The sequence below is a fragment of the Mercenaria mercenaria genome, chromosome 15 (assembly GCF_021730395.1).
Source record: "Mercenaria mercenaria strain notata chromosome 15, MADL_Memer_1, whole genome shotgun sequence".
Classification (NCBI taxonomy): Eukaryota; Metazoa; Mollusca; class Bivalvia; order Venerida; family Veneridae; genus Mercenaria; species Mercenaria mercenaria.
Window position 1 is genome coordinate 10292901 of NC_069375.1, and position 17069 is coordinate 10309969.

Consider the following 17069-nt stretch of genomic DNA (forward strand, 5'->3'; position numbering starts at 1 on the left):
GAATATAACAATTAGGAAAAAGATAGTATTAACAATTCTAGCGTTCTAGTGGAAAACCACGATGTTTCTACTTGGAAATCCAAATCTATTCTCCTCAAAAATCTGCTGCCTTGAAAATATATTTTTCTCACAATATAATAACTGACCAATTAAAATGATCCTTATTGTGACTGTAATTAACAGTATAAACCAATCAAATTCAAGAAAGCGTACATGGTAATAAAATTACAAGTATTTAAAATATTAACATGTTTTGACAGCAATCAACACCTTATCAGTTAGGAAATCTTAACATTTAAATTATCCAGACGTCACAATGACCTTATCATAAATACATTTATAAACCTTTTAGCACATTCTGGACTATAAAGATTAAAGTGCATAAATGTGTCAAAGTTGAGACACCAATAAAGTTTTGACAAGTGTCATAAAAACAAAGAATTGCAACTTATACATAATTAGATATTTTACACTTTTTTTGTTGATCTGGTCTTTTACAAAAGTTATTAAATTTCTGTATTGAATCTTCATTGTATACTTTTTTTTATTCAGATTATTTTTCTACAAAAGAATTATACCGATTTTCAGCTGCACAACACTTCTCCCTCCTTTAAGATTATTTCACTCCTGTGAAATGTGGTAATGTACCATGCATTAATATATAACTACCAGTTAACCAAATTAGATATTGTTTACCATAAGTCAGCTTTACAGAAATGTATTGTGAATATAAAGCACCGAAATGGCTGAAAAGCATAAGTACCATCCACTAAATAATACATTTATGTTACTGTTTTTGTAAACAACTTATTAGATATCAGTAGCGTTCATTATGCCGGCACTGTCTTCTGTGTCCTTGACCTCGTCCACGATAGGATTGGCCTCCTCTCTGTGCTTTGGGGAACCACACTCTGCACTGGGCATCTGAGGGATCGTGATGTGGGTTTCCATTATGTACATGCTGAAAACGTTGATTTCCTCTTTCGTTTGGTTGATTTTTGGTTTGTTTTTGAAGCTGCGCAAGTTCATTTTTCAAAGTATTGTTTTCTGATTTAAGGTCATCTATTTGATCGTTCTTGGTTGACTCCATAATCATAATTTCATAAGCTTTCTTGTTGTGCATAAGTCTCAGCTTTTCATAATCATTATTCAGTTTCTTAAGTTCTTCAATAATTCTGTCCATTTTTTCAAGTTTAGGAGTTGCGACTGTTAACTTTTCTTTCAGTGAGTTGATCTCGCATACAGATGTTTCTCGTAGATTCTTTAATTTTGATTTACTGATAGAAAGTTCATTCTGCAGTTGTTCATTAAAGCTTTTCAGTCTTTGATTTTTCATAATGAGAGACACATTCTCTGATTTCATACCATTAATGGTTTTAGACAAAGAATCAGCTGATGATTTTAACTTCTGAAATTCTGCAAAAGAAACTGGACTTACAGCGTTGTTCGTTATGTTGTGTTGAAAGAAGGCATCTTCTTCATTGTAGAATGGTAAGATACATTCTGCTGTCTTGCGATTAATGAATGCTGTCATGCGTTCTTTATCGCGTTGTTTTGACATTTCCGACTTTTGCCTGGCTGCTGGAAGAAGACAAACTCGAGCAAAATGTCCAATTTTATTACATTTGTTGCATCTCGCTTTTTGTGCACAACACTTCTCCTTTTCGTTAACATGGTAAAGTCCACATTTTCCACATGACACAGAAATTCTGAATGGCAATCCACTTCTAATCATTTTTGTTTTCCGTGGGGAATTTTAATATCTCGCTTGCTAAATTGAGAGGTTGGGAAAGACCCCCTTTCCCACCACGTGTAATGCCGTAAATATTATGTTTGACGTTATAGGTATATAGGTACTACTTGTTATGTTCAAATGATAAACACAGTTCCAGATTATCTTCTTTATTTTTCCTCAGTGGAAAACCACACAGTCAACAAATAACAATTAACAGTTTTCACACGGTTATCCGTAGAATATAACAATTAGGAAAAAGATAGTATTAACAATTCTAGCGTTCTAGTGGAAAACCACGATGTTTCTACTTGGAAATCCAAATCTATTCTCCTCAAAAATCTGCTGTCTTGAAAATATATTTTTCTCACAATATAATAACTGACCAATTAAAATGATCCTTATTGTGACTGTAATTAACAGTATAAACCAATCAAATTCAAGAAAGCGTACATGGTAATAAAATTACAAGTATTTAAAATATTAACAAGTTTTGACAGCAATCAACACCTTATCAGTTAGGAAATCTTAACATTTAAATTATCCAGACGTCACAATGACCTTATCATAAATACATTTATAAACCTTTTAGCACATTCTGGACTATAAAGATTAAAGTGCATAAATGTGTCAAAGTTGAGACACCAATAAAGTTTTGACAAGTGTCATAAAAACAAAGAATTGCAACTTATACATAATTAGATATTTTACACTTTTTTTGTTGATCTGGTCTTTTACAAAAGTTATTAAATTTCTGTATTGAATCTTCATTGTATACTTTTTTTTATTCAGATTATTTTTCTACAAAAGAATTATACCGATTTTCAGCTGCACAACACTCAGATGGGGGAGTAGTGCCATGCGGCATTTTTTAGTGTAAATTGTTGTAAATAAATTTTATGTTTAAAGTGATAAAGTTAAAGAGTTATTGATTGATTTTAAAACCATTTTTAGAAATAAATGGATATGATAATTTTAATAACTTTGAAACTTGAAGTTGATTTTTGTATTTAAAAATAGTAAAAGAAAGAAAATAAGATGTAGAATTATTAAACAAAGGAGGTACGCGAACAGCTTGCCTGTCGCTCGGATACGTATCTTATTCAGTCTACATGTCAGATTCTTATCGCCTTTTACAGACTTATAAATTATGTCAATCCCACTTCTGCAGGCTTAATGATAATCTTAGCCAGTATAATCTGACACCTTTATTAGGGACATATATGTGACATAGATATAACAGATGTCATCTTATCGTAATTTGAATTAACAGTCCGCTTTAATTGCTGAGGTTACGTAAGATAAGGAATGCCGCCTGCTAAGGTCATGAAGGTCTGTTTCTGTTCCACCCGAAGTCTGTGATTGGTCAAATAATCCAAAGTAGGGTCAGGTTACCCTGGTAACTCAGTGAATACGCTTTAATGATTGGCTGTAGATTGACCGAAAGATACAATCCTATTGCAATAAATGTCCATTCCCACTGTCCGCAGGTATCAGAGCCTGTGAAATTTTGTAGTGATAAGTCTTGTTGAAATAAATATTGGGAAATGGACATGATCTTATATCTTTTTTAGGTAAGTTGTTTGTACCTTGTTTTTGTAAAATGATGAAATTAATGTTTTTGCTTTCTAAGACATCTAAGGTAAATAATGAATTATTTGGATGTTTAAGTTGTGATAGAATTATTTGTTGACTGATTTTGTATGAAATTTATGATAAGTAACTGATTGTTTAAAAACTATTTGAAAAGTTTCATTTGTCTATAAACAGTTTTTGTTAAAGGAATTTAGATTCATAAGGAATATAGAAGACTGTACTTATTCAGTATATACAGGTTATTTGCATGTTCTACGAATCGGCTTGATGTAATCGATTTGTCAGATTCTTGTACTTCGGCTACTCTGGTTCAATTCTTCTTTTCGGCTAATAGTGATCTTTGAGTTAAATATAATTTATGCGGAAGTGTTTTACAAGAAATGATTTTTAAGAAGTTTTCATATGTTTTATTGAATTATTCATTCATTAGAGAATTTTGATAGATGACAACCTGATTATTTGATTTATTAGTAAAATCTTGAACAAATAGGACCAGTAAACATGGTGAGAGAAATAGACTTTTAGAAGAATTTGTCTTTAAAATGTGTCATGTTAATTGATCATATATTTTCTGATTAGGAATTGAAAAGTTTTATCATAATTTATGAATATATTGCTTTGATTTGAATACAGTTGTAATTATTGGCTATTCAGTATGCTTATTCATTTGTTTGATCAGAGCCTGTGAAATTTTGTAGTGATAAGTCTTGTTGAAATAAATATTGGGAAATGGACATGATCTTATATCTTTTTTAGATAAAAATACCTGCAACTTTCAAGCAGAAAACAGTGTTTGGCGTTGCTCTTTGTATTGTTTGTCATGTAGTTAATATTTATAAAATATAGCTTGAATTTAGTTGCGTTATTTTAGTATGCTCATTAAATAACACTAAAGATCACCCGCTAAGCATATTGACTATGATCTACACTCTTCATGAATACATATCGCAAAAAGTTGAATATTGGTTGAAAAAGTAGGGTAAACACTAATTTATGGTTGCAATTACATCACTGGGGGTGACATTGTTTGCCCTGTCCGTCCGTTCGCTTGTCTGTCCATCATACTTAAATCAATAACTGGAGAACCATTTTACCTAGAACCTTCAAACATCTTAGGGTGATAGGGCTTATAAAGTAGAAGACCCCTATTGTTTGTGGGGTCGCTCGATTAAAGTTCAAGGTCAATGCCACAGGGGCATTGACATGGAAAAATGTTTCCGATCAATAATTTGAGAACAAATTGACCCAGAACATTGAAACGTCATTGGATGATTGGACATGCCAAGTAGATGACCCATACAGGCTTTGGGATTAGTTGGTCAAAGGTCAGGGTCACAGGGGCCAGAATATGGAAAACCGTTCCTGATCAATACTAATGAACCACATGACCCAGAACGTTGACACTTTATAGGATGATTGTGCTTGCAGAGTAGATGACCTCTATTGTAGGATCAATACGTCAAGGTCACAGACCCAGCATATTTTCCGATCAATAACTTGAGAACAACTTGTCCCAGAAAGATGGAACTTCATATGATAATTGGGTATGCAGAGTAAATGACGTCTATTGATCTTGGGTCACTCTTTCAAAGGTCAAGGTTACAGGGGTCAGAACAGGGGTAAACCAATTCTGATTCATTACTTGAGAACCACTTCAGCCAAAATCTTGAAACGTCACAGTATGATTGGACTTGCTAAGTAGATAACCCCTCTTGAAGAGGTCACTTGGTCAAAGGTCAAGGTCACAGGGCCACAACATGGAAACCCGTTTCCGATCAATAACTTGAAAACTTCGGAGCAAATGATTTTTAATGATTTTGGGATCAGTAGGTCAAAGGTCAAGCGCAGGGTCCAGAAACATGATAACAGTTTCCGATCAATAACTTGAGAACAACTTGATCCAGAACCTTGAAATTCATAGGATGTTTGGATATTGGACATGCAGAGTAGATTACCTCTATTGAATATAGGATTTGGACTTATTGAGTAGTATGTCTCTCTCACCCCAAAACCACAAGGACCTGAGTATTAAAAACTATTTCCATATATATGACTTAGATGATCGCTATTGCATTTTAATTCATCAGTATCGTATATTCGTTCTGTGGAAGTTCAATTTGTTCACAAAAAAGCATCTTCGTTATGCGTATCGCAGGTTCCTTTAATTTTGTTGGAGGATACAGTACCGTAAAAATTGGAACAGGAATATCTATTTCTTTATTCAGGCCTTGTGCCCATGCTGGAACAATACGTCCTTTATGATCTGTAGCAAGGTTATAAAATGGCATTATGTTACTATCGAATTTGATGACTTCACTGTTGGTTTGGTACGTCCATGCTGTCGACAACAGAATCTTTAAATATTTGGTCAGCTTTGCTGAATTTGTGGCCGGAGATGCATTAATTACATATACCAACACATAGTCGATTGGTTGTTTATCTTGACTTCCATTTCGTAGATTTTCAGACTGATACATCACCATATAAATACGCCATGCGCGTAACCAGTCCGATTTTAATGCGCTGATATCAAACTTTTTTTGCGTGACGACATTTTGAAGAAGGTTTGGACGGTCTGGTTTCAGTTGAAGGGCAGTCTCGTACATGGAATCAAGCCATTTGTCTGTCAGAAATTTACAAGTACCATTTGCCTGTCGCATTTGTCCAGAAGGGCAGAGTACTGGTCGGCAATTAACTGTGACCTTAAAAACAAAATACATGTAAATACTTGTATTAGAAGTAATATTTCAAAACTAGCAGCGATGAATTACACATACTTTCAGAGTACTTGTACTTAAAATAATATCTAATGCTTGATTAAGAATCTTTATTTTAATAAGTTATATCATAAAGACACATGTTTGTAAGGCATTATGTCCTAAAAGATACAACTCACAGATTTTAATCATTATCATATCGAACAACAAATTATCTAAAATTCGTCAAATGATATCACAAAATGAGTTTAGTTATATCATAAAATATAAAGATATAAAGGTTTATGGGCATGCCATAGCTAAAGGCATAAAAATGGCATACTGCTTCACTGAGGCAAACGTTTAACATAATTTCTCTTTACAAAGTTAAACAAGATCAACTAAGAATAACAGGACTGGTCTTGAGTGCAAAAACGCCATCCTGTTTATGGCAAGTGTTGTACAAAAGTCTTTGCTGGTATGGATTAAGCACAAAATTCTGACCTTGATCTTTCTACTTTTGAGTGCATCATGTCGCCTTTCCAACAAAATGCAACATAAGCTGTTTCATGTTTAAGCTATGAAGTTTGGTATAAAAAAGACCTGGGAGATAACATGAAAGTTTTATACCTGATTATTTGATGTGTCGGTCCGACAAACAACTTGGAAATTATTCACCGTGACAGTCTGTTGCATGTTGTCTAGAAGGCCAGGATTAAGAAGATAACTAAATACGTGTGACGCTATTCCCCTGACATCGGAAATTGTTTCGCAAGAAATATCTCTCGTGAACTCTCGATTATTGCAGATATAACAAAATACATTAGCATACACATCGTCTTTCCGAAACGGTGAATATAGACCGCTTTTGCACAAATTAACTATCTCAAAAGTAGATACTGGAGAGTTTGTCGGTAATCTGAAACTAGAATGACAAGAAGAAATCGGATTTTTGTAGCACATTTCAGAATATATATCTGTATCGTCGCCAGGGAATGAGAACTGAACCTCACATTCGTCAGAAAATGCATCTGATTTGATCTTGTCGAAAAAAACTTGAAATAAAGTTATTCTTAAATGGCAGAGGACAGGAAATCTTGGCGGTCCATGAAACAGCATCTTTTATACCGTTGAGTTTAGCGTATGCGCTGTTGAAATAGATCTTTCGTGCTAGTTTGGAATATACAGGGTAGAAACTTCCCCACGGAGCAATTTTTTCTTCCGCACAAGCTGTGTTTAAATGTGAACTCGTCGGATGCTGTGGTGCGTCGGAAACCATGAAATTTGATTTAACGTTCAGGAAATTCCGAGCATAACTTATCTTCTTTGTGGGCTGGATAACATGCATGCATCTTTCATTTTGAATGTTTGCTTCATCATCCGGAAAACAACAGTCTTTGTCTTTATAACAGTCTGCACTGCAGGAACACGCTGTAAAACAAACAAAAAGATCATAAAAAAAACTTAATTTGCTCGAAGTATAGCCGCCAACTTTGCATGAACTCTGCATATATATACAGACACTAGTATGTACAGTGGCTGCTTACTTCATATGCACATTTAAACATGATATACAAATTGGTCTTTGCTCCGTATATGCTTATGATGTAAATCATTTATGTTTCTAACCAGGTAATTACCAGTGGTTTAAATGTTTTACCCTCATTGTCCTTTTTATAGAATTTTTCATCTCAGTTATACGTGGACTGCATACAGATGCTTTCGGACTAAGTTTAGACTTAGGTTTCCTCAAAATTGTTTCTAATGGTAATATACTGTATACCCTGGCAAAATTTCTCACTGGGCAAGTGTTACATATTCTAATGTTTAAAGGGACACAACTCCAGCATCCTTATGATTATGTTCTTCATACTAGATTACTGTTACTTAATATATATATCGCATGCCTCTATGATTCAAGATTATTCTATTGTTAAGCTTACTTCAATAAACATGTATTAACATACTTGATGTTCATCTCTTTATACCAACAAAGTATAACATGGTGTCAGAGTCAGTAAAGGACTAACATGCTCACTGTGGACTAAATGTTAGATATCCAGTGGAATATTAACTTAAATTTGTGGCATTTATATCAGTTTGTTCATTTTGTGCGACGTTTTGCTGAGGATTAATTTCATTACCATTGAACAAGATGGATTCAAACAATCTAAGCAGCCAAACTCCAAAAATGAACTGGGAGACAAAGGACTTGCCTAGTGCCTTCAAAGCATTTAAAACTCATGCAGAGTTCATGTTCGGAGGACCGTTAAAAAAGAAAAGTCATGCTTTGGTCTGGAGACCATGGCAGGCAATTATATTCCACATGGAAAATATCTGATGAAGAAAAGAACTCTCTCGACACATACTTTAACAACTTTGAGCAATACTGCCAACCGAAATCAAATCGAATTTACGCACGTTATCGGTTCAGATCGAGAACCCAGCAGGAGGGAGAAATGTTCGAACAATACGTTACTGACCTGAAAGTTTTACTTAGGGACTGTGGCTATCCAGTCGAAATGAACGAAGACCTTGTTCGTGACCAGATAGTTTTCGGGATACGATCACAGTAGATTCGTGAGAAACTGATAAACGAGGGCTCAGACTTGACACTACAGAAAACGCTGGACATTGCTAGAACTGTAGAGATGAGTCAAGTTCAATGTCAGTTAATGACAAAACAGGACATTGATGCTGTCAAGTTGAAAACAAAAGCGCAGCAACCCAAATCCTTTTGGAGGAAAAAAGAAGCAGCAAGTTCGAATCCACATGTGCGGAATCCAAAGGGGAATCAAAGTCACCAAATGAGCAAACAATGCGGGAACTGTGGTAGAAAAAGTCATGCCAAAGGAACTGTGTGCCCAGCATATGGACAAATTTGTTTATCATGTAGGAAGCCTAATCATTTTGCTAAAGTGTGCAGATCCAAAAGGAATATCAGTGAACTGCAAGTAAGTGGTCTACTTCCAGATCTAGAAAATAACTTTATCGTTGATACCATTTCCCTTGACCAGACCCAAAATCAAGCCTTCATTACAATTGAAGTAGGGCCAAAGTACAAGGATGTCAAATTTAAGCTTGATACAGGCTCACAGGTCAATATCATCCCAAGGTCAATTTGGAATTGTCTTGGAATACATGATCCCTTGAGACCCACAGACAGAAAGCTCACTGCTTATGATGGGACTTACCTTAAAGTTGATGGTCAAGCAAACTTAAAGGTCAGACATAAAGATACTGCCGTAGTAAGTCTTGAAGAATTTTACATTGTGAACACGAGTTCCACTCCACTTCTAGGTTTAAAAACATGCATTTCCATGAATCTGATCATGATTAATGTTGACAACTTAGATATGGCATTGAATAAGGAAGATGTTCTCTCTAGGTACCCTGACATATTTCAAGGTATTGGTCAATTGCCTGGTGAATGTGAGATACATTTAAAGCAGGATGCCTTTCCTGTGATACACCCCCCTAGGAGAGTACCAGTAGCGGTACATGATAAGCTCAAGGCTGAATTACAAATGATGCTAGAAAAGAGAGTCATTCAAAAAGTATCAGAGCCCACAGAATGGGTAAACAGTTTAGTTACTGTAGAGAAGGGGAACGGTAAATTGAGAATTTGCCTAGACCTCAAGGACCTTAACAATGCCATTAAGAGACCCCACTATCCATCTAAAACTCTAGATGAAATATTGCCTGATCTGGCGGGTTCTTCTGTTTTCTCTAAGCTAGACGCGAGAAGCGGATATTGGTCTATTAAACTGACTGAAAAGTCGTCTTATCTGACCACTTTCAATTCTCCATTTGGGAGATTTCGGTTCCTTAGGCTACCGTTTGGTCTTTTATGTAGCCAGGACATGTTTCAGCAGAAAATGGACGAATGTCTGGAAGGACTTCAAGGTATCAAGACAATTGTAGATGACATTGTAGTTTTTGGTAAGGACAGGGCTGAACATGACCGGAATTTTGACAGACTTATGACCAGATGTAGTGAAAAAGGTATCAGACTAAATCCAGAGAAAATGGAGATTGGAAAATCTCAGATATCATTCTTTGGACATTTGCTTACTTCTGATGGACTTAAGATGGATCCTTCCAAGGTCAGAGCAATCAAGGAGATGCCACCTCCTACTTGTAAGTCTGAACTTGAAACTGTATTAGGTATGGTGACCTATTTACAGAAATTCGCTCCAAATCTTGCCGAGTTAACTAGCCCTTTGAGAGCTTTACTTTCCAAAGACGTGGAATTCTCCTGGGATAAGCCCCAAATTGAAGCATTTCAGAAAATTAAAGAGGTTATCACACAGAACCCTGGTCCGGTTTTGGTCTATTTTGATCCTAATAAGGAAATAACACTCCAAGTAGATGCCTCAAAGAATGGCCTAGGTGCTGTACTTCTGCAAGAAGGAAGGCCGGTGTGCTTTGCATCTAAGTCTCTTACCCAAAGTGAGAGAAACTATGCCCAAATAGAGAAGGAACTCTATAGTATAGTTTTTGCATGCAAGAGATACCATAATTACTTGTATGGTAGACATGTGAATGTCCAATCCGACCGCAAGCCCCTGGAGGCTATATTTAAGAAACCCTTGCATAGTGCACCCCCACGTTTACAGCGTATGCTATTGCAATTACAGAAATACGACCTAGAGGTCAAACACATCAGCAATCTGACTTAAGTTCTTGATCTTCTAAACGAAGATCTGAGAACGACCCATTCACATTCGTCTTCTGTATATTTTGGATTTCCAGTATTGCTATTTTTATTTTATCCAATCAGACGACTTGTTCGAATGTCAAAGAGTAAGAAAAATGTGCAGTCATTCCAGGGCTCGAACCCTGGACCCCTCGCTTACAAAGCAAGTGATCTACCGACTGAGCTAATCGGCTGTCTGATACATTACGACATAAGAATTGTAAATATCAAAAGTCAAGGCTACAGGTAGATTTGCAAGATGTTGTAAGTTAGGCTCTGATTGGCTAGCGAAAGGGTCGTCAGAACGAGGCAATGAATAGGTCGTTCTCAGATCCTATGCGTAGCGTAATAGGAGATGTACTTTAGTCAGATTGACACATCAGTGGTCGTGACATTCCAGTTGCGACACTTTGTCAAGAAAATTCTTACCCGACACTGATACAGATTTATGTCCAGACATGGATATACATGTACATGCTGTTATGTCCAATTTCCCAGTCAGTGATCAGAAAATGAGACAGATCAGAGATGCTACCGAGACAGACCCACAGTCACGTACCCTAAAACAAACAATTCTTGAGGGTTGGCCTGACCAACGAACCGACTGTCCAGAATCTATCACAGAATTTTGGAACTTTAGGGACGAAATGTCTGTTGTAGAAGACATTATTCTAAAAGGGTCGAAAATCTATATACCAAAAGGGCTGAGAAGCGAAATGCTTGACAAAATTCACAGTGCACATTTAGGCATTGAGAAATGTACACAAAGAGCTAAGGAGATAATGTTTTGGCCAAAAATGTTTAATGACATAAAACAGAGAGTTATGGAATGCCCAGTATGTCTTGAACATCGGTCAGAAAATGTGAAAGAACCTATGATTCAAACACCTTTGCCTGATAGACCATGGCAGACAGTTGCAACCGACATATTTACATGGCAAGGTAAAGATTTCATTGTTCTAGTTGATTACTACAGTAGGTACTTTGAGCTTAGTCAGTTAACAAGCACAAGAGCTCAAAATATCATCCAGAAACTGAAAAGCTACTTCAGTAGACATGGAATACCTGAAACCCTGATAAGTGACAATGCTAGCTATTACACGTGTCAAAGCTTTGCTGATTTTGCTAGAGAATGGGATTTTAACCACAGAACGTCAAGTCCAATGTACAGCCAAAGTAACGGCCTTGCAGAAAAATTTGTTTCTATTTGCAAAAATCTGCTTACTAAGTCCACACAGGCGGGTACGGATCCCTACATAGCACTTCTTGAGTACAGGAATACCCCTTTAGCTTGTGGTAAGACACCTGCACAGTTGCTTATGTCTAGACAGCTTAGGTCAATTTTACCAGTAACAGATTCAAACCTTGAACCCAGAATACCAGACAAATCGAGTGTCCGACACAAAATGCAGAACATAAAAAACAGGTCAAAATTTTACTATGATAGATCTGCCAGACCCATGAAATCCCTTGAAAAAGGTGAAGGTATTAGGATAAGACAAGGTAAAACTTGGCAACCAGCTGTAGTTTCTAAACAGGTTAATGATAGATCTTACATTGTGAGGACAGAGGATGGTGGTATGTACAGAAGGAATAGACGTCATTTATTAAAATCGCATGAGAAACCATTTGATGAAATTGATTTTCCATCACTTCCAGCTACCCCAGCAGCTCCAACCCTGAATGTTCAAACTCCACAACCTTCATGTCCTAAAATTTCTCCAGATCCAATTAAGCAGGAAAATGTTACAAATTATAACTCTAACCCAGATTCACCTGCCCTTTATCAAACTAGATCTGGAAGAAATGTGCGACCACCAGATAGATTAAATTTGTGAAACATAATTAGCTGAACAGTGCTTTGAGATATTCTACTTATGATGTTGATAATGTAATTAGCTGAGGAAATACCTAGACATAAACACTTACATTTATTAGATAACAATTATGTGAAAACTACTAAGCTGGAAATTGCTGTGACATTTTGATAACTTGAAACTGGGATTATTTGTGTTATCTGAATTTTATTACATTTATCTATAATGGAATGTAACAGACCCACCTTGTCGTGTGAAACTGAATTTCCCACACACTACTTTCAAGTATAGTGCTGAATCAGAAAAATGCCATTCATAAAATGATATCAGCTATGTATTTTTTTTATTTATTCAAAAGAAAGGGGATGTTACATATTCTAATGTTTAAAGGGACACAACTCCAGCATCCTTATGATTATGTTCTTCATACTAGATTACTGTTACTTAATATATATATCGCATGCCTCTATGATTCAAGATTATTCTATTGTTAAGCTTACTTCAATAAACATGTATTAACATACTTGATGTTCATCTCTTTATACCAACAAAGTATAACAGCAAGTAACATTTTAGAGAGAAAACTGATAGGTCTTTAATGTTCTTCTGTGGACTGTAAACTACGGTAGGTGTTTTCCGGTCCAATTTCAAAGTTTTAAAATTTAATGACCTCAATATTTTAATACCAATCATTTACAGAGTGGCAACTGCTTCATTTCATTTGCGAGACTTACAATTCTTTAGTTTCTTAATAAAGTAAAAAAAAAAGGTACCAACTATTCTCTGTAATAAGCTTTATTTGATTTTGATGGTAATTATCTGTAGGCATTCCCCCAAAACTGACATGTACAGTAGAAAAGTGTATCATACTGTACATTACATTACTGTGGCGATTGGATGTCCCAAACACACAGAAATCTAGGTTGATGGCTGCATTAAAAGAAAACTAGCCGATTAATCCACGGATGATGGTTGCAGAGAAAAAAGCTAGACGATCAACCAACGGTTGATGGTTGCAGTGAAAGAAAGCTAACCACCTAACCCACGGTTGATGGTTGCAGTGAAAGAAAGCTAACTACCTAACCTACGGTTGATGGTTGCAGGGAAAGAAAGCTAGACAGTCATCCAACGGTTGATGGTTGCAGGGAAAGAAAGCTAGACAATCAGCAAACGGTTGATGGTTGCAGGGAAAGAAAACTAGACAATCAATCATCAGTGGACGGTTGATGGTTGCATGGAGAGAAAGCTAAACACACATTATTGTGTCAAAAGTACATATTGAATCCAATTTAAACACGCCAATGAACGCCACACTCAACCGAAAACTACTAAACCGCAATTAATGTCTTAGATGGAATCAATGAAAAGTTAATTAAAACTGTAACGCATTGCAAAAGTTTCAATTTTTTATGGAATGCATTGGCGTGTATAACGCTGGTAGATCTTTTGATCGACACGTTTCGAGTGTTTGTATTTCATACCAAAATGATATTGCTCAAACAACGACCAAAACCTTGTTTCCACTTTATCTTTACTGATCCAGTTTGCATTTTATTTTTCAAAAACAGGTAAAGTTTAGTCCGCCCTGAATGGTCAGTTATGTAAATAAATTGTAGAAGCTGATATTTTTTTCAAAATTAGATTTTTAAGCTCACACGAACACAAAATGATAATGGTGAGCTTTTAGATCGTTGGGTATCCTTCATCCATCTTTAAAGAATATGAAAATAAATTCACTGACTAAAGATGCGAATGAAAAGTTATGGCTCCAGTGCAACTGTTTAGGCGGTAACGAGCACACGCAAACTTCTGGGCCCTTTGAACATATTTTGACTGAATCCAAAACCATAACTCTAGACTGGCTGAGTGAAATCCTAAACAAAGTCACAGCTGCACAACTTCCCATGCTCAATTATATTACTATAAAGTTTTATGACTCTGGTTAATATACTTTCTGAGATACGTGCAACAGAAAAAATTGGGTCATATGTGCATATTTCTGACTAAGTCAGTTCTGACTAAGCGAAACCCCAAACAAACCCAAGGTGCACAACTTCACATACTGATTAACAGTCCTCTAACGTTTTATGATTCAAGCTCAAATACATTTTGATATATTATAATGCACTACTCAAATTCGAACGAACAGACGAACGAACAACGTACGGACAAGGGCAAATCAAAATGCCCCCTCCCTAACCCTCATAAAAAGGTGGCATAAAAATTCCATTCCTATTACCAACCTCCGAGCGCTATACCTGGTATACAATTTCAAAATATTCTTTAATTAAATTACGGTTCAATAAATATGTTGAAATGTATTTTGCTTAAACATGTAAAGTTTCGAACTAAGGTTGTAACATGTTTTTCTTTCATCTCTGTTCTGTACATACAAAAGCGCGTTATCAGGATACATATCAGTCTGCTGTTTATCAGGTGCTATGGCATTTCTCAGTTATTAAATAATACTTATTAGAACATATGCTAGAATGGAAAATATCTAAATGGGCAGACTGTGACAAAGTTTTGCGAGAAGGTATTTCTAAACCCGTTTTTATGGGGATGTGGTTTACAAACTTCGTAAGATCTTGGGTCATGGTAATTTTCCAAATGTATTTGGAAAGATTATCAAACGTTTTATTAAAAGAGGTTACGACCCAACTGTTTTGAGACATACCGCATGTTTAGTGTTCAACCCGTTTACAGTTGGACACTACGCTTCCCTCTTTGATTGCGTCTGACGGAAGAGGGGGAGGACTCTATGATGAGCAGTTTTTAAATCCTGCCAGGACTGAACTGTTTTGATATTTGTCTTCTGGCCTGTTTCGTCGGGCCCTTAAGGGTGTTTCTCTTGTTGCTCTGTCTTCTGAAAAGGCATTGAGTACATACGTTTTTGGTTCTTAAGGTTTGCTTTTTATATATTTATACACGAGCATTTTTGTGTTTTACATGCCATGCCTTTGTGTTTCCATTACGTGTGTTAGAGATTCACCTGGAGGGGATTACTTTTATTTACACTGTCCCATGTCTTTGGAACATGGTGTGGGTAAGAGTGAGGTTGGGTGCGCACCATAAACCGGTTTAAGCTCCCCAGTGGTGTTTTTGCCACTGACCGTTCCAAGGCGGTGCCCCACTGTGTTCCTTTGTTTGTTCGTTTTGTCCTTGTGTGTTGACTTTGTGTGCGCGCTTGTGTGTATGCTTATTATTCGTCTTGTCCTTATGTGTTGGCTTTGAGTGTGTGTGTTTGTGTTGTTCGTTTTGTCCTGATGTGTAAGCTTTGAGTGTGCGTGTGTGTGTGTGTGTGTGTGTGTGTGTGGTGCACGCGTTTGCGTGCTGGGGGGTTCGTTTTGAGGAGGCTGCGCTTTTGGTACGTGGCATTCCCTGTTTGATATTTTTCTTTGTTTTTTTGCAACAATTGCTTATAAATGCTTCAGTCAAATGGTGTCATGTTGCACTTAGTCTGCTATTATTTTGTTTGGTTGCATTTTATGCTTCCAAAGGATCTCATTACATATTTTATTACAAAAATATAGAGAGGATATTTGTTTGTTTAAGATCAAAATTTATATTTCATCCAGTGAACAGGACAAGTAATATTTTCAAGAGAGATCGGTATTTTGATCTTACATTTCCTTTTTCTTTAGTATTTTTTCCAATGGTTTTAACTAAGTTTTGGTCATTTTGTAGCTCCTTATCAGTAAAATGTCTTGTGATACATATATTGTCTATGTGAAATTTCCAGATATATAATTCACTCTAAATATTAATGATTCAGTGAAAAGGAAAAAAAAACACAATATAAAAACAACATAAAAACGCTATGTTGTATGAACTGATATTAGGAAGTATATATGCTAGTAGTCATGGAATCAGATTTGCTAAATAGCATGTATTCACGGTGCTAAATCAACTTGACAAGCATGCTAAATAATACGCACAAGATGCTCCTTACAGTTTGTCCGTAACGTTAATTGTGAACTGGTCCTACATGTATTTCACTTTGGTTACACGGATTTTATCATAGACTAGCTCCTATCACACTTCAGTTTAAAGCCAAAGTGTTGAATCAATATAATATTTTAATGTAGCTTTGAAGTTTCTAGTCTGTTGCATTCAGTCAAGGATGTAAATTTAGTTTCTTAATGTCTGTGATATTTACTTCTGAAAAGATAAATGGTAAGGGTAGAATTCATGGAAGCACAGAGCACCCCAAACACAGCCATAGAGCAGTCACAAAATGCCCTTTATAAAAGTGCTTGGTCTAACCAAAGTGGAAAACGGAACGTGCAGCTCTCAGGCAGTTCAGTTAAAAATTCCGATGTTATATTAAAGTATGAAGTTATTTACAGACATTGCGGCATTGAAAATTCGTAGTATGCCTTTAAAAAAAGATTTCAAAATTATTGTCCTAGCTTCATAAATGACATTTAAAAAGGTTAAGTTCTAATTTAAGTTCCTTTCGCATTCCCACATCCGAATCACTTTAACAAATAAATTGCCATCCAAAGCATTCCAAAGCAGAAGGCTAG

General features: G+C 36.0%; 1 protein-coding gene across 1 annotated transcript; it reads left to right on the plus strand.

The window, feature by feature from the left end:
- Positions 1-11181: 11181 nt before the first annotated feature.
- LOC123525732 (uncharacterized protein K02A2.6-like) lies at positions 11182-12561 on the plus strand. Its single transcript, XM_045304877.2, has one exon. The coding sequence runs from the start codon at positions 11182-11184 to the stop codon at positions 12559-12561; it is 1380 nt and encodes a 459-aa protein (XP_045160812.2).
- The last annotated feature ends 4508 nt before the right edge of the window (positions 12562-17069 follow it).